At 38.4% G+C, this 18,473-nt stretch overlaps 1 protein-coding gene across 3 annotated transcripts in view; it reads right to left on the bottom strand.

The window, feature by feature from the left end:
• KYNU (kynureninase) overlaps nucleotides 1-16,551 on the bottom strand; it is a 59,690-nt gene extending 43,139 nt beyond the window's left edge. Inside the window, exons 1-3 of one of the 3 annotated variants that reach the window (XM_057400270.1) lie at nucleotides 16,400-16,551; nucleotides 10,397-10,586; nucleotides 5,796-5,916 (exon numbers count right to left, since the gene is read on the bottom strand). In XM_057400270.1, coding sequence (XP_057256253.1) covers nucleotides 5,796-5,916; nucleotides 10,397-10,565 — 290 coding nt within the window. In that variant the 5' untranslated portion in view covers nucleotides 10,566-10,586; nucleotides 16,400-16,551. Of the gene's footprint in view, nucleotides 1-5,795; nucleotides 5,917-10,396; nucleotides 10,587-16,257; nucleotides 16,279-16,399 lie in introns of those variants that run through there. The other 2 variants (XM_057400268.1, XM_057400269.1) reach the window with 2 other exon arrangements.
• Between the last annotated feature and the right edge of the window lie 1,922 nt (nucleotides 16,552-18,473).

Below are 18,473 nucleotides of genomic sequence, written 5' to 3'. Positions count from 1 at the left end.
GTAAAGATGCTTGAACATGCAGGATGAAGCATACAGATTTAAATGCAAATGAAGGCAGACTGAGAAAAGTAATAATGCTGCTAATCCAGGGGAACATTGCTCTGGGCTCCCATCTCACACTGGATGATTTTCGTATTTGCTGAGCACCACAGGGTACTAGTGGAGTCAGAAATACCAGGCTGCACGTGGGTTGAGGCAAACCAAATATGAAGCAGTTTCAAAACAGGGTCAAAACCAGTAGAAAACTGGGTAGAGAGCAAATAAGAAGCTCTAAGGGCTGTGATAAGAGAAAAAACCAAACAAACAAACAAACAAAATTTCTCCTCCTAAAAAAAAAAAAAAAAAAGGGAAAAAAAAAGAAAACCAAACTAATAATAAATCTTCTAAAGAAGAATAGGCCCACAATGTTCACTCAAAATCATTAGAGGACATCTGGCAGATTAAGACATGAGAAAGGAGGGTGTATGAGACACATTTAAAATATTAGTTTTCCCTATCCACCTTGTACTTTCCTCTCCCAGGTAGCATTTCATTCTGTCTCCCTCACAAATTACCTGAATATTTCATAGTCAGACCCTTTCTGACTGACTAGGGTCTAATTCACACCTCCTAGGGATATTTCCAAAAGAACAGCAGTCCTAGTCCTAAAGAACAGACGAACTGCTCCAAAAAGCACAATTTGTATTAACCACTTCATACCTCTCATCCTTGCAAAATACCATTAGTTTAGGTCAGCAGCTGAAGAAGGGCACAGGTACAACTGAACAGCTCTTACAGATAAAATAACTTCCCTATGTTCAAAAAGTCCAGCACCATACAGATGACCCTATGTTCGACAAGTCCAGCACCATACAGATGACAAGGAGGATGCCAAACCCTAATATGGATAAGGTCACGGTACACTAGCTGACTGTTTCTCCCTCTTTTAGAATTGCTCTCTGATGAGACTTTGATAGCAGAAAGCGGGCAGTATGAAATAGCACTCATTTACAAGAACATTACACAGATGACAAATAAAGGCAGTAGGTGGGTAGGAGAGAAAACGTGGTAAGGGGCAGGATTAGTGATAAAAGTTCCTCCCTTTTATAAGCTATAACACAGCTGTGTTCCCTAAAGACAGTCATATATATTTCACAAACAGCAAGACATTTATTGCTAATTTCCCTTCTTATTCTTAACTGTAATATAGTGATCAAGGGACTTGGGATAATACAGACTGTTAAATTAAAAAATAAAAAAAATAAAAAAAAACACAAAGATTTTCTGTGGTTGCCAGCCCAAAGGGATCTGTATTTCTGAAAGAGGATACCAAACATAATAAGATGGGAAAAAGAAGCCCTAACTACCTATGGGATTATCTTTCATTAACATTCTCTGATTTTATAGCCATTAGTGTCCTTCTAATGGGAATTTACTAATGAAAGCTCATTCTACCAGCACACAGAATTAACAAAATTTCAGAACGAATTTCCAAGTTATTGTGAAAACAGATATGATACGTTGGCTATGAGAATATCTTATTTTAAGAAGAAAACATGCAAATTTAAGTATATTGAAAGAAGGAAGAGCCAGCATTTATTGTTATTCATATTCATATTCATATTCATATTATTATTATTATTATTATTATTATTATAACACAGCTTACAGCCTGCTTCCCTCTTGATGGCCAATATAAATTCAAAGAGACAAAAATTATTGCAGCTAAAATGGTAGTTAAAGGCATATTCTTGGACACTTTTTTTATTTTAATCACATGAAACTCTGTAGACTTTGCTGACGGCACAATACATCATATTACACTTAGGTTGTAAAATTCTATTCTCTGCCTCAGAGAATTTATATCTCTGTATATTATGCCACCCCTCTCTCAGCTCTGGTAGGCAATGGGGGTAATAATCTTTAAGGACACAACTGCAGCACTTCTGGCATTCCCCTCAGACACGGGCAGCCTGTGTCTCACTTTGTTTCTACTGCACCCTAGGTAGCAAGAGAGATTTGAATCAAGGTACCCAAATTAATGAATACAAAATGTGGCCCATCAAATCATAAAACTTCATACAAACAGAACTATTTATTAAGCTACTGTGACAGTTTTTCATTGTCCAAATTAATTTTTAGTCGGTTACTACTTTTTTTTTTTTTTTTTCCAGTTTGGCAAGGAATCACAATGCCACATTTTACTCACTGTTGATTTAAAGCTCGCTAGGGGAGCTAGAAACACATTTTCCGATATGATCCCAAAGTTTCAAAGGTGGTGAGAAAAGGGATTTAAATTAATTGCCAGCTTCAGAAATCTTCTGCGCTCATCCAAATCTTGTTTAAGTGGAAATTTTATTCTTGCTTCTTTGCCAAAACTGAGGCAAGGTATTTAATAAGCCAACACAGACTTTTAAAGTTTGACCATGGTTTCAAGCAAAGAAACAGAAAAAACAAAGGAAGATAATATCCAAAGAAAAAAGAACTTTTTGAAGCAGTAGATAGAAGGCAAACCTAAAAATCTCAGGGTATTAAACCAGGCATTTACAGCTCTGACATACAGCCTGATGAAAGGTACAATGCAGACATGACTTCTGCAGAATGGCAGAAGTGGGCTTGTCAAACAGAACATAACCAAGCCCCACCAGCTGCACTCCTGTTTGCAGGGCTGTTATATCTTGCAGGATTAATTCAGCACATAGAACCAAAGATGACTTTCAACTCTGTGAAAACAGTCTTTGTTGCCTCAGATGTTATTATAAAGCCTTCCACAGACTTGAAGGTTTTGTCTACCGTGTTCACATCAGAAGCTTGTTGCCAGATTGCTTCAGTGCTTGAAAGCATATATATAAATATTTTGTTCTAGCCTCAATTTATTAATTCCTAGTTTATACTTATTGTGCCAGCATGTTATTTCACATAAGTGGCTCCTTCCCTCCCCCCCAGAAGGTTTACCCCTTAACACATTGACAGAGATCATTTTTCCTTTCAGTCTTATTTTTGCTCAGCTAAACAACTCTAATCCTCAAGGTTTCCACACAGCAGGTTCTCCACTCCACAATCACCCCAATAGCCCCTCACAAGGGCATAACAACCAGCTATGACAGACTCCCTTCTGTTTAATAGTCCACTTTAATGAGTTATTCAATGTAAGATACATTGCCCACTGAAGCAAGTATGTTTGCATGCAATAATGATTCTATAAAATACATCAAACAGTTCTGGTGGGGGAAAGGCAAAACAGGACACGGCAAAGCACCTACAGGCCTTTCTCCACCCAAGCAAGTCACTTGAACTTTGGTCTTTTAGATCTAAAAAAAAAAGGAAAAAAAAAAAAAAAAAGAAAAGGATTAAGAATACCAAACCAGAAAATATATGTGAGGACGATGATGTAAGAGAAGAAAGCTATAGCCCACCATTTAAAGCTGGGCCCAGGTAGAAGGGGCAGTAGTGAATTGTAAGAGGGAATAAAAGAAATGCATGAGAAGGCCTTTTTCTCTCCAGGCCTTTCCCTAATTAATTGCCACCACTACACAGAGCTGAATCTACAAGCTTCCCTGCCCTTGACCACAGCTACTGCATATTCTTCTTTTTCACTCTCACCATTAATTAGAAGCAGCAAAAACTGCTTAAATAGACTAGTAGCTATTTCGGATGAGTCCCAAGACACAAAAACCAGAAAATGCAATAAACCAATTTATAAGAAAGCCAGAATCTCTATCATTGCTGACTTGAAGGATGCACCTCATTTGCATGCAATTTCTTAGACTTTCACTACTTATTTATCTAAACCACAGGCAGTAAATTCCACACTGCCAACACATGAGCCATTGAACATGCTTCTGCTGATAACAGCTACTACCTTAGACTAGATTTTGCTAAGCTGTTCTTGGTACCTGGAATAAAAGTACTCATTTCTACATCTCCAAACACCTGTTCCTTTGGAGTCCCCAGCATCCTATCTTGCTCTGCTCAAATTAGGCTTGACTTTACCCTGACTTTCTCAGTTGATTAGATGCACCTGCAACTAGCTGAATATTTGTTCCAGGGTTTTTTTTATTTCAATTTCTGTTTGTCTTGTGTTTTGAGTCTGTTTGGTTAGGGGTTTTGTTTGTTTTTAAACTGCCTGATTTATTCTAGGTAAGGTGTTTGGGGCCAAGCTGTATTTTTTATCAAACAACGTTTCTATATTTGCTTCCTCTCTTCTGATGGCTTGAAGTCATGTTCAGCCATACTTCCCCCTTAGATACAGCTGCTGGAGGCACTTTTGATCTTCTGGAGAAATACGATGCCTACCTTTTTCTTTTGTTATTTTTTAATCACTGAGAAAAAAAAAAAAATCCTTTCCTGTTGCAAAGACAAACATAAGAATGGAAGTGAACCAGTGAAAAGGTGGAGTGAAGGAGCTGAAATATGTTTGCACTCCAACTGCATCATTAACAGCTAAGAGCACTGACTTTCACCTTTTGAAAGAGCTCACCTGTTTTCTTGCTAAAGTAGGTTAACCAGACAGGAATGGGCAGGATTGCCATTTTTTCAAAAGACTGGACAAACTGCAGCACCATGCTGAATGAATAACCAGGAAGAACAATTACTTCCCAAAGTTCATATTCATTCTCAACTGTCTCACTTATAAGAATACAAGTAACAAACAGGAAACAGTAAACTATTTTTATTAACCCACAGTGTTCATATATTAACAAGTGAAAGAGCAGCTACAGAGCTTGCATATTTACATTGTGAAGCCCTCATCTAGACCATTTCTACTGAAACAAGGCTGCCTAGTCAGCAGAATTAGTTTTTCCCTCTTCTGCCTTCCCATATTTCCTCTGCTCTCTCACCATGAAACCACATCTGTTTCACACATATAATGTACCCTATGAAAGTGTTTGTCTCTCTCCCAGCTCACTCATTCATCTGGATGTCATTTTCCTTTCCCATCTTCAGCTCCATGGTTTTTATTTATCTTTTTCTTTACTCATCCCTGCACCAGGTGCTCAAGCAGGTACTGGGCACCTCAAAGCACAAACTCTATGGAAACCAAGTATAATAATAATTAAAAAAAAAAAACAAAACAAAAAAACACGCACTTTTTTTTCCTCCCTGTATATTAAAAGCTTCCCATTTCCTATGATGCCTATGCCCCTTTCCTGCAATGCTGAAAGTTGTCTCTCCTTTGTCCTCCTGTCTCTCTTACATCGCGTCTGTTTGGCAGAGCTTGTTGCAAACCACTCAGTTCCTCTCCAGGATGTAACTGAGAAGACAGGCTTGCTTTCTAAATAAAATGAAGTTGTCAGGCAGAGACCCCGTTTAAGAGGAGCCAAAAACCTGCCAGCACTGGTAGTAACACCACCTGCGTGAGGTGCTATTCCAATGGACTGCCCATTGCAAGGCCTGCAGAGTGAATCACATGCAGTTAAAAATACTAATTAGAAAATCATGGGGTCTGAAACTGAATCATATTCATTAGCAAGCAACAGCAACCAAATGAGTTTGTATCTTGTGTATAAGCACATGTAGCAATTGGATGGGGATGGTTAATCTGTGCAGGTCCCCCAGATGAGCCAAAGCATAGCATTTATGCACAGCACAGGTTATAGCAGCTGGAAGTTTCTCTTTGTCTGTTTTATGGCTCATACCTTTACAAGGAGACATAAATAGTGCTAGGGAAACACCGAACATGTTTTACTGCTGGGCTGCAGTGGTTTTAACACACTATTCTTCTATTCACACATTTCCAAGGCAGATCCCAAAATAAAAAGAAGTGCTCATTTGAAGCATGGGTTAGTACCTCTTATATTCCATGGTGTACTCACATTCGAGCCCACTTGTCCAGTTCTTCATCCAAGTAAGTTTTCACTTGCCTTGGCTGGAGCCCAAGAGAATTCCCAGCAAAGTATATGCAGCTTTCTTCTCCATTCACCAGGCCCAGATCGGCTGTGGAGGGAAATCACAGAAATAACACACACAGGGGTGTGAGCACAGGAGGGACAGCACGTGTCCACATGCACACGTGTGCCACCACCCAGAGTTCTACCCACTCCACGTGTCCCTGGGACTTCATGGTCCTCACATGTGAACTGAAGTGCCACATCCTGACCTTCCTCCATAGAGACCACTCAGGTGACCCTGCAAAAGGATCTAAGGAGGAGGACAACTGGAAATTTGCAAGAAATTATTCCCCTCATCCTTCTGCAGTTTTCAGCTGAGTCCACTTGCACCTGTTCTGGAGCTAACCTGAGTTCAGGCAGCATCAAATCCCCAGGTCCCCTGGGGCTGCTTGGGAAGCAGCCTCTGGCACTGATTTTGTCAGGTCTGTAACAAACGGTGAATGAATAAGGAGCATTTTCCTGAACACTTTTCTTCCATCATCATTGCATTCCTACACTGAGTTGTGAAATTACTTGAATTTTGCATTTAATAATATACATTTTTAAATAAATTGCATTAATTTATGCAATTTAATAATTTGCATAAAAGGTAAATCTATGTCTTTCACGTAAGTTCTCCCTGCATGATTAAATCACTATTTAGAAAAATGTAGTCATTGCACAGAATATTTCAAGGCAATATCAGAAGTTCTTGTCTTGTCAGCATATATTGTGGGCTGCACTTCATGTCATCATCATTACCTGAGGAGGAGGAGGAAATCTATGTTGACAAATCCTTTCAATGATTAGGAGAAAAGCAAGGCCTTAGAAATTCATAAATACTAGCTCTAGTGAGATTCTGAACAATCTAATTACCCCATGGCATCATCTATCAATACAAACATTGTCTTTTTCTATTATTTGTCATGTTAGAGATTCTTGGAGGGACAAGTGATGATGACCTACTAGAAGTAGCAATTAATTTGCATTCATCTATACCTATGCTTACAATACTCCAAAAGCTAACAGTAATATTTTCTGTAAATACAATTGATATACCTCAGAAGAAAGAGCAAATTAATGTACATGTTAAGATATATGCTAGAAATGAATATAAGGTTGCATTTATGTCTGAAAATTTTATGTTAGGACTGCAGAAAAATAAAATGGATGCTTGGAAAAGATTTCTTACTATCTTTTGCATTAACAATTGCCAACTTACTGAACTTCACCAGAAACACTTTTTCCAGAAGTATAGACAACTTGGGTAATTTCTTAATTAAAGATTTTGAAGCTTTTAAAAAGCATAAGTCAGAGAGCAATTTCAACCTAATCTGTTTTACAGATGCTATGTCTGTTTTTCATTTCTATTCTAATATGAATGAAAACAGAGAGGCATAAATATTATTCATGTTCCTAGATCGGTTCTATTAGCAGTTCTTCTCCTATGAAAAAACACAATAAAACTATCTCATTGGGAACAGACAGAAGGGTCTTGGCTCAAGTATTTGGAGCTTAATCTCACAAATACTCTTTTTGCTCCAATTAAGCATTAAAACAAGTAAGGAATTATAAAAAAGTTATCTTTTCTTGCACCACAGTCCTCTCCACAGGGTCACTGTTGGAGAGATACAGTATTGCAACTTTGATAAAGTGTATTTTTCTGCTTATATGCCTGCTACATTGGATATTCTTTTTTCACGTTATCAACTCTATATAGGGCTGTACTCTTTTTCATGAAATAAAGTTTAATTTCCTCTTTCTAACATTGTTAAAAGACTCATTTTGGACCACTGCTGCTTTCCAAACTAGGCTTGTTTTTAGTAGCATTTTTGTCATTTCACAGCTTCTCCTGACCAGCACATTTTTGTGCTCCAACATTTCCCTGGTCACTGTGATATTCTTTACAGTAACATATTTGTTGTACAAAGACTAGCACTTGTCTTTCCCCAAATTACTTTACCCTTACTTCTTACAGTATTGACCCTTTTTTTTTTTGGAGGAGCTGTGATTGAATATTTCAATATAGATTGCAGGTCAAATAGGAAATAAGCACAACTCATGAAATAAAGACTAGTGTAAAACAAACAGGAGATAATTATTGAAATGTGTCCTTAGAGTAGCCTGAATTAAAAAAAAAAAACAAAAAAAAAAAACAAAAAAAAAACAATAATTTACATTAAGATTAAATACATTATAAATTATTTTCACACCTACTCAGATTTGCGCAAACTGGTCAAATCTAATGGCATACATTGTTGTGCATACTGATTATACCCATTTGTCTACAGTAAAGAGGTATTTCTACAATTTCTAGAAAAAGCAAGTTTATTTTCAGAAATATTCAGTCAAAAAAAAAAAAGGAAAAAAATCAATGTCTTTACTATCCAGAAAGGAAGAACTAAATCTGCTTATACATATGCATGTCCTATCCTTTGCTGAAGGATAAAAAAACACTTCTTTCACAACCTCCTATACCCCATCTCAAGCCCTCCAAACAAGAGTCAGATTTATACAGGTAACCACTTCCTTTAACTATCTCTTCAGGGAAATATAGCTCAACACTTCCACACCGGGGTATCTTTTTATTCCCAAGAAATACAAATGATGCTCTATTCATTTACAAGCTGACAAAGCACAAGCCATAGCCTTAATCAGATTGGTGATTTGGTGCCCAACTGCCATCATCCAGTCATTCTTACCTCCATCCTTCAATGTATGAGAGAATATTAAAAAGACTTTGTTGTCAGCTTGGAGAAGAGAGAGGAGATCCAAACATTTCTCTAAATCTTCTACTATCATCTTTTCTTATTTTGTCACCTGAGCCTTGTCCCTCATGCTTGCACAGAAAAACCTCAAAGATTTGCCAGGGAGTTAGTCTGCTAGTGGTTTCCACTTGATTGATACAATAAATAAACAGCTGTGACAGTTTGTAAGTTAATAACGAAATTAAACTCTTATGATGACTTTCTAAATATTTTTATGTACACCATCTTACAGTTCTTTCCTATGGATATTCTTGTCTGCTGCTTGTAAGGCCACATTTTAAAACCTTATTGTAATGTTTTATGTAAATATATAAAGAATATTTGATGGCTAATATCTGTAATGACATTTATCTTCAGAAGCATGTTGTCTAGCTCCTGTGCTCAGATAAATGTCATAGGAGATCTGTCTCTATGGTATAGACACAATGTAAATACGTATATATTTACCCTCCTGACGTTTTTCAGCAGGGAAGCTCCTCCTGATGACAGCCAAAGCACAGAAAAGAAAGACAGGGGAAAATGAGGAGGAATAAACCCCCTCATTTTGGGAACACAGGAATGGTAGGTTCTGCGTGCTGTTTGACTGGTACTACTTTGTAGACTGCTTACCTTCACTGAAACTTACATACCCATATTCTCCACACTAACCATTATAGTAACTGTAGGGAAAAACAAACAAACAAGCAAACAAAAAAACCCCCTACAAAACATCATCAGTCTTTGGATCTAAATATTATAGAAATTGAAAAACAATAAAGGAGGTTGAAAGGAAATAATTAAAAACTGTCACAGAGGTATCACATAGCTTTTGCTCCCCATGTATTTGACACATGACCTGAAAGTAAACCCAGACAAGACTTGGAAAGCAGGAGAACAGCCATGCTGGCTCCGTAGGTGGGTGCTCCCACTGGGTTTCCCTGCATGGTTTTGGCCAGACACAGCAGCATCAGGTACAAAAAAAAAACATGGAAACTTTCTGTACTTTTGCTGGGCTGGGGATGCTAAACCAAAGCAAATGCTTCCCTCCCATAATGCCAGCCATCCCATGCACCCCTCCTGCCCGCATAACACACCCAGGCATGAAACAGGCTCCTTGAAACAACTGACAGATAAGGAATAAAGCAGAAAAAAAATTCAAGAATCACTTTGCATGGCTACATTGAATAAATGTGCAGTTATCTACTTGCAGGCAATCATGAGGAAAGTGGGAAAGATCTTCAAATAAAAGGGTTTATTATGAATTATTTGCTCAGATCAATTATTCGTTCTGAGGCCCAGTCTTCTATTTGGCCTCAGGACAAAAATCATTTCTACTACCAGCAATAAGGCATAAATGTTAATATATGTATCATCTTTTTCATTAACTTAAAAAATATAACTAGGTAGATAACACCAAACTATGTTATATGAAGGAAGCAACTGCTCTGAACTACTGTAAGCAACATTGCCATTTCAAACCATTAAATAGAAATGCTTCTGCCTATAATTTTCAATCAGCCACTATATTGTTCAAAGCAGCTGACTGACAGCATAAGCACCATGTAAGTACCATATCCTCGCATTTTATTCAGGAAGGAAATGAGAGCATAAAGCTTTTGGTGCTAGAATAAGTTGATGGATTGATTTAGCAACACCAGGGACATACTGTGCTCAGATATGACTGCAATTGCCCAATTATCTCATAAGTGACAATGATTTCCAAAGATTTGTGATAAACACATGCTAAAGATGTGAAACCCCTCCCTTTCCCCCCACTTCCTTTCTAATTATAATTCTCACTTGGAGGCAGATCCTTGACTTTTGGGATACAGAAACATTCACGAAGATGCTTTAACTCATCTTCTTCATCTAAGTGAAAAGCAAGTTTCTTGTCTGCAGGACTGCATCCTAGCCGCAAGGCAGTTTGTTCTAAAATGGTTGCTGGTAACACAGGAGAAGATGAATCCATTTTCAGGTCATTCAATTTCACCTTAAAATGAAAAATGCCACAGTTTAGCTTCTGCAGTATGCATATTCACAAGTGGCTGATAAACAGCCACTAAGGCCACATTGTTCAAGACCAAAATTTACTTGATTTAAAGCTTTTAAAAAGTGAAGTATTTGAATAATGGTAAAACTGATCAATTCAAGTATTACCAAAGCAACATATTGCTGTAACCCCCAAACACCTTTTTTTTTTTTTTTTTTGTAGATACAATGCTCTTTCCCTTATAAGCTATATCAGCAGCTTCTGAGTTCTCCCACCAGACCGACAGCAGTTACAAGCACTAAAATGTCATTCACAATTTTGAGATCTCAAAGCCAGAGACAGTATTATTGTTTTTTCAGTCTCTGCTCCTGAAAATAGCAGGTGCAAACTACACTGAAGGTGTTTCCGGGCTGTGTAACGTTCAGCCTCTTCCAACTTTTCTGCCTTAAAAAATAGGAGGATGTATTTGTGTACAGCTGTGCTCAGGTACAAGGGCAGGATACACATGACAGACAGAGACATCATTACAAATGTAGATTTCAAGACCAGAACCTTTAATTAATATTTCCTTCTAGCTATACCAAATATCCTGGTGCTTTAGCTGCTTGTCTTGGGGAAGAAGTCAAGCTGCACACATGACAGACCATAGGTTCTAAGAGGATATCCAAAACTAACTGCAAAATTTACAAGCTCATTGATCTTGATATGAAATGGAGTTATGTACCTGTAATGCTCAGAGACATACATCATGATGTTCAAGATAGCACTGGTGCACTTGACTTTACAAATATACTGGCAAAGAAAATTTATGACATGTGCTCTGCACTTCAGGGCAAAACTTTGCCAGTGCTGCCTCCTGCGTCCTGTTGCAGAAGGAAGGGGTTCATTGAGGTGCTCGTTGGTTGGCCCAGTTTAGGAAACTGTATAGTTAGACAACAATCCCTGCCTTTCAAACATCCCCAAGAGTTTTGGTACAATAGGAAAACGTTATCATATAGGCCAAAATAGGGCAGATTAGCACATAATATGCAGCTCAGAGACACCAGAGAATATAGCTTTTTCCCTCTGCTTGAGAAAGAAAACTTTTAAGTACATAACCTCCGTAAGTACCAGCTATCTTTTCTTAAAGACAGTAGTATACTACAGATAGCTATCCAGGAAGCTATGGATAGAACACGGACAATTATGTGGGTTGTAGCCAACTGAGCATTACATTCATTGTCACTTAACCTAGCTTGTTTTTTTTTGTAGAAGAGGGATTCTTAGAATGAGTGTGATGGCATATTCCGTTTGCTTGTTTGTTTGTTTGTTTGTTTGTTGTAAAACCTTTATGATACATTTGTCTTAATTATTTCACAATGAGTCCATAAATGCAGATTAAAGTTTTTTAATCAAAATTTTTATGCCAACCTCTCAAGACCATCTAGGAGAGCTTCACTGATACATAATGGAAGGACAACAGTTGGCATTGAAATATAAAGCCTTAGCAAGCACATCCTCATTAGTACCAATTGAACCAAACCTGTTTAGCCAAACAGCCAGCATGGTGCTAGTTACCTGGTTCAGTTTTTTATCATTTAGTTTACGATAAGAACGTTTTCTTTTTCCTCTGCAAACTCAGTATCTTACACAGTAGCAGTTTTTCCTTTCCCACTAGCAGAGTTAAAAAAAAAATAAAAACAAACAAACAAAAAAGCCAGTTGAGCTCTTTAAGACCACAGTTTTCATTTAGCTAATGTTCACCTTTCCTGGGAGTTACTGGAGATATTCTATTTTTGTGCTGTCTCCACACAGGTTTTTCACACCTTCTTATTGTCACCAAATTTATCATTCCCACTCATTCATCCTAATCATCCCTTAGCTGGTAAAAAGGAAAATAAAATTGCAAAAAATACTTGAAAAAAGATATTTTAATATCTTGTTTCTCAGAGTGCTTTTCAAGGTTTCTAAGAGGCAGAGGGCTGCACCCAGACAAGCAGTTGGGTGTGATGCTAAAGTGCCTGAGCTGGCTGGAATCAACACATGCTAGGGTCATGGACACTACAGCCATCACTGATACAGGCACATGGTTATAATGTAAAGACACTGTAAGATAACTTCAGTTTCACTTCTTCAAATTACCAATTTTAAGAACCCATGAGCTTAATAAGTAAATCAGGGTTTCTTTTCAAGAAATCTTGAAATAGGAACTTGGAAAGTAAAACTACTTTTTGTTTCCAAGGCCTTATTTCTTTGATTTACAATACTAGTATGGGCATTCTGATTAAAGCTTGTCCACTACACACTCACACAATCAAGATATAGTCCTCTATTTTTAATAATGAAAATTTAACGAAAATTATGGCATCAATCCTTGGAGAAGGGGCTGGAATTCAAGTCTCGCTGTCTTCTTCCAGATAAAAGGACCACACAGTAGTCTGTGCAGTCTTTTCTATATAGGCAGAAAACCCTTCCCACCTGAGCTAATGTCTTTTTTTGCTCCCCAGTGACATAGCTCCTGAAATACGAGGAGTCATCCTGAAGTAAGAGGAGTCATCCTTTAACCTCTCTAAGCATATAGCTCACTTGAGTTAGGAATATTTGTTCAGTGATGCTCACTTCCCCTAGACCCTAAGAGAGAGACCAGGCAGTGCTGATACTCCTATCACTCATGTCGTCTCCTGTACACAGCCTATGAGGAAGGTTTGGGATCCTCTAATGTTTATCTCCTGGGGTCCACACAGGCAATGCCAGCTAATTCCCCTGTAATTTATGATCAGGAGGTGGGGTATAAGGGTGCTTGAAGGACAGTTTGGTTCTCTACACCAGATCAATCTCATCTGGTCAGTAGATTCTCTGCTTACACCATGTGAACAGAGCACAGCATCCTAATATTTGTCTTACTAGTCACAATTTTTCAGTAATGACACAAAGTTATTACAGTGGATTTATGACTGTCATATTCCAGGTCATGCACTGACCTGTCTGGCAAGCATAGATGGGTTCTGTTTCCATTTGAGGCCTGACCCAAACCCCAGTGAAGTCAGTAGGTGTCTCTATTATAGACAAAATCTTCTGGGTCAGGCTTTTGGTTCCCTGTCATTGCTGTAGTTTGCTGCATCTGATCAATGACTTACATTTACTGTGATTCTTATTTATATTAAATTTTGACAGCAAATATAATAACAAATACAAAAATCTAGAAGCCAAAAATGATTAAGTGCTCAGAGGTATCTGATTTAATACAAACATTATGAAATAAGATAAAACTACTAAAACAAAATCAATCAAAATCCCAGAGATCCAATTCTGAGACCAGAATAAGAAAATATTTTTGCCTTCGAATGGGAATTAGGCTTCACAGAGAGGGAATACTGAAATTGCTTGGGTTTTTAGATTTATTTTTTTTTTCTGACTTTGTTGGATTTTTAATTGCTGAAGAAGAGAGTCCCATGAGATAATTTTACAGTAGTTCATGAGTCATTTGTTGGTTTCTACATGTAGAGGAAATACATTTGTATAAGAACAGCACACCTTTATTCTATCCAATTATCTTCATTTAGCCAAAAGCTATATTCTGTATCCTCTTCAAATTAAAATTCAGACCCATCAGTCTAAAATGTAATTCCCACCTTGAGAATCATAGAATTATAGAGTGCTTAGGGTTAGGGTTGGAAAGGACCTTAAGAGCATCTAGTTACAACACCCCTGCCAAAGGCAGGGATGCCTCCCACTGGGCCATGTCACCCAAGGCTCTGCCCAGCCTGGCCCTGAACACTGCCAGGGATGGAGCATTTACCACTTCTTTGGACAGTCTGTTCCAGTGCCTCACCACCCTCACAGTAAAGAACTTCTTCCTTATATCTAACCCGAACTTCCCTTGTTTAAGTTTAAACCCATTTCCCCTTGTCCTATTGCTACAGTCCCTGATAAAGAGAACCTCTGGTATCCTTGTAGGCCCCCTTCAGGTACTGGAAGGATGCTATGAAGTCTCCATGCAGCCTTCTATTCTCCAGGCTGAACAGCCCCAATTTTCTCAGCCTGTCTTCATATAGGAGGTGCTTATCATCCTCGCGGCCCTTATCATCCCCCTGATCATCCTCGTGGCCCTCCTCTGGAGTTGTTCCAACAGTTCCATGTCCTTCTTATGCTGAGGACACCAGAAGTGTAGTCTCACAGAGGTAAGGCTGACTGGTCTGTAGTTCCCCGGGTCTTCCATTTTCCCCTTCTTGAAAATGGGGGTTATATTTCCCTTTTTCCAGTTGTCAAGAACTTCATCTGACTGCCACGATTTTTCAAATATGATGGACAGTGGCTTAGCAGTTTCATTCACCAGCTCCCTCAGGACCTGCAGATGGATTTCATCAGATCCCCTGGACTTGTGCATTCAGGTTCTTAGGTTCTTGCACCTGAACATCTCCTACAGTGAACCTTAGGTCTTAGTCTCATAGTCCCTGCATCTGCCTTCCAAGTCTTGAGGGGCTTGGCTAGAGCACTTACCTCTGAAGACTGAGGCAAAGAATTCATTGAGAACCTCAGCCTTCTCCAAATCCAGGGTAGCCAGTTCTCCCATTTCCTTCCAGAGAGGGCCCATGCTATTTCTAATCTGTTTTTTGTGAGAAACATACCTATAGAAGCCTTTCCTGATAATTGCTGATATCTTTGATGTCCCTGGCCAGACTCAATTCTAACTGGGCCTTAGCTTTCCTGACCTGATCCCTAGCTTCCTGGACAACATCCCTGTTATTCTTCCCAGGCCACCTGTCATCACTTCCACTTTCTATAAGCTTCATTTTTCCTTCTGAGATTCCTCAGCTGCTCCTTATCCACCCATGAAGGTCTCCTGGCCTTACCCCATTTCCTTCTTGTTGGGATGAAAAACTCCTGAGCTTGGAGCTGGTAATCCTTGAATATCGGCCATCAGCCCTGCCCTCCAGGGCTATATCCCATGGAACCTTACTGAGAAGGTTCCTGAAGAGGCCAAAGTCTGCTCTCTTTAAGTCCAGGGCAGCAAGTTTGCTGTGTGCTCTTCTCACTGTCCTGAGGATCTCAAACTAACAATCTCATGATCCCTGCAGCTAAGGCTGCCCTGGGGCATCAAATAAACACTACTCCTTATCAGGATTTTTTTTAGACAACTTAGAGCAGAAATAGCCACAATTTTAAGTGAAATGACTTGCCTTCACCACTCACTCTAAAAAAAAAAAAAAAAAAGCATTCAGGTGGTTTTTTCTTCCTTTCCTTGAAACTTTATTACACTTTGTGTTATAATAAATATAGATGACGAAATCAGCTTTTTTCTTTTTTACTTTGCTCTTTTAACTCTTCCAGAGAATTTTCCTGTTCTGCATACTGATACAATGTAAAGAATTCACCAATGTCTGTTGGCAATCTTTCATTTTCAGAAAGACCATATGCAATTTAAATTAAGGAAACAGTCATTGCTGAATATTTTATTGGCAGATACCAGCCTCACTGCTTCATCTCCCATTTTAAAACTATAAAAGACAATAGGTGAGCATTAGTCAGACACAAGTGACAAATATCCTGTTTTGTCCTTTATGCATAATTTACTGACTGAGCAGAAAAACAGGTGTGAATATTAGCAAGCCATCTTACCAAAGTTACACAAGAAGGTCCATTAGGCTTAATTATAAGACTGATAATTTGTCCTACTTTTAGATCCACTTACTACATTTCTATAAATCTACCCCTCTGTCTATAACTGTATATTGATGTCTGTTAAAAAAAAAAAACAACAAAACTGAGAAAACTGTGAAGTCCCCTTGCCCCCCCTTTAACATTTTCTTTAAATATTCCAAGATGTTACTTACAGTCTTTCTAGCCAGAATAGTGATGACAATGAATCCCTGACTAAAAAGCTGTATCAATATCCTCAGAGCAAATGTCCAACGTCCTGCACTTTCTGCCCTCCAACAGTTGTTTAACAGGTTGCTAAATGCAGCTCAACCGACAAACCTTTGATATTTTCAGGTTAGTGTCCAAATGAACTCTTTGGAAGGAAAACTGGTGGTGTGCACATGTGTAAGCATACAAGTTTGCAGTACAGTTTGCAAGTTTACAGTTTGCTGTCAAAATCCACCCACTGAAAGCACTAATAACACTCTGAATTGAAGTTGCTTTAAAAACCAAAGGAAAACCACAGAAATGCACAGCACACAAGGGCTGATTCTCCTTCCCATCTTCACAAAGACAAAATTTCTTTCATGGGCACGATTTTGCAGAAGAAAGTTCCTACAAAGCATAGCCCAAAGCAGTGAACATTCTAGATTACTTCAGGTTAAATACACTTCAGTAAATTTGTTTAAATTACAGAATTGCAGAGAAAGAAAATCTAAACATTCATAGCTTACCCAACAACAGACACACAACTGTATAATTAAATAAGTTACATAGCACAGTGTCACATCTGCAGCAAGGGAATGTGACAGACAGGAATTATAATAAACTCAGTAACTTAGAATAATTTAGGCACACATTGACCTTCATGTCAATAAGTGCTATGGTGTTAAAAGTAATTTTACATACAAAACTCAGTTTTCCTCTCCACAGTGAAAGCACATTACCCAGCAGTTGGTAGCTGTCCTGAAAGAGGATGATGAAATTCTTGTGCAAATACTTAGCGTTGCATGAAGAAACAGTCACGTGCCTGCTACTCCAGACTTTGACCCACACAGCAACCAAACATACGACCTCGGAGAGTTAACCAAATGTATATATGTATTGCGGGTTTTGTTACTGTTGTTTTTGGATCCCACCCACCCACCCACCCCCACCTTTGACACCAGGGTAAAATTTAAAGCTCTGATTAAATTAAGAAGGCACTCTTCTCCCATACAGGTACAAGAATACACACATATTTATAATGAAAATGGTTTTAAACCAAAATCTTTCACTTTAGTGGAGGAGCAGATCAATAGCGTAACAGATAGAAGTCAGCAATGTTCACAGCTGCATGACAGTGGTAGGAACTTACAAAGAACATGTATTCACCAGGGTGGAAAACAAAAAAATTAGAGGAGAAATTAAAGAACAAAGCTGATATCTCTCTTTACTCTTTCTACACATTATCACAAACCAGTCGTGTTAGCCCAATCCCCTCAATTCAAACTTGAATGACACCCATTCCTACACATCGCTAGAATGCAATCATCTGGAAGCAACAAAAATAGTTTGGCTCTACTCAGCCTCTGAAGTTGGGGGGGTGGGGGTGATGGACAGGGAAACAGAAAAAAAAAACAACACATGAGGAGAAATAGAGAACTATGGGGGCAAAGTTGTCAGAGTCATGGACTAAAAATGTAATTTTGAGATACAACTATATCCTGGCGTCCTGCATGCACAGAACCCAGCAGTAATGCTTGTTTATTATCTGCATTTCCATTTTAAGTAAGCACCAATATATTTTACACTCTTGAGCTGTAACTTTTCATCTTTGCTAGAAAACAACACAACAATCACACAGAGCACTTAATATTGACACAAAATAAAGCTAACCTCTATCCATCAGTTCTTGGAGTATTGTTACCCTGTTTTGCACTGTCAGATGATTTTTTGTACTTCCCACTAACTTCTTGTGTTCACTCCACCAGCAAGACAGCAGGACTGCTGCTCAGGAAACTGTATCACAAGGAATTCGGGCTAAGAAAGAGAAGCAGGAGGTTGAGGCACTTCAGCTACTGAGGCAAGAGGGATTCAGTGTCTAACTAATCCCAAAAGAGTATTTATTTCTTGTTTAATTGGCTATTTAGGTCAATCTAAGACAAAATGCACTGCAACTTTTCATTTTGCCTGTGGAAATAAAATTACACAAACAGTAGAGTGAAAATTTTCCCACTGCATTTTCCTGAATTTTACCTCTGATTGTCAATGGTGGCAGGAAAGCAG

This window comes from Pezoporus wallicus, unplaced genomic scaffold, assembly GCF_028554395.1.
Source record: "Pezoporus wallicus isolate ANWC-B61680 ecotype Strahan unplaced genomic scaffold, APGP_CSIRO_Pwel_v1 contig_6807, whole genome shotgun sequence".
Lineage (NCBI taxonomy): Eukaryota > Metazoa > Chordata > Aves > Psittaciformes > Psittacidae > Pezoporus > Pezoporus wallicus.
Note: the sequence above shows the minus strand (reverse complement) of the source record. Positions and strands in the feature narration are given on the sequence as shown.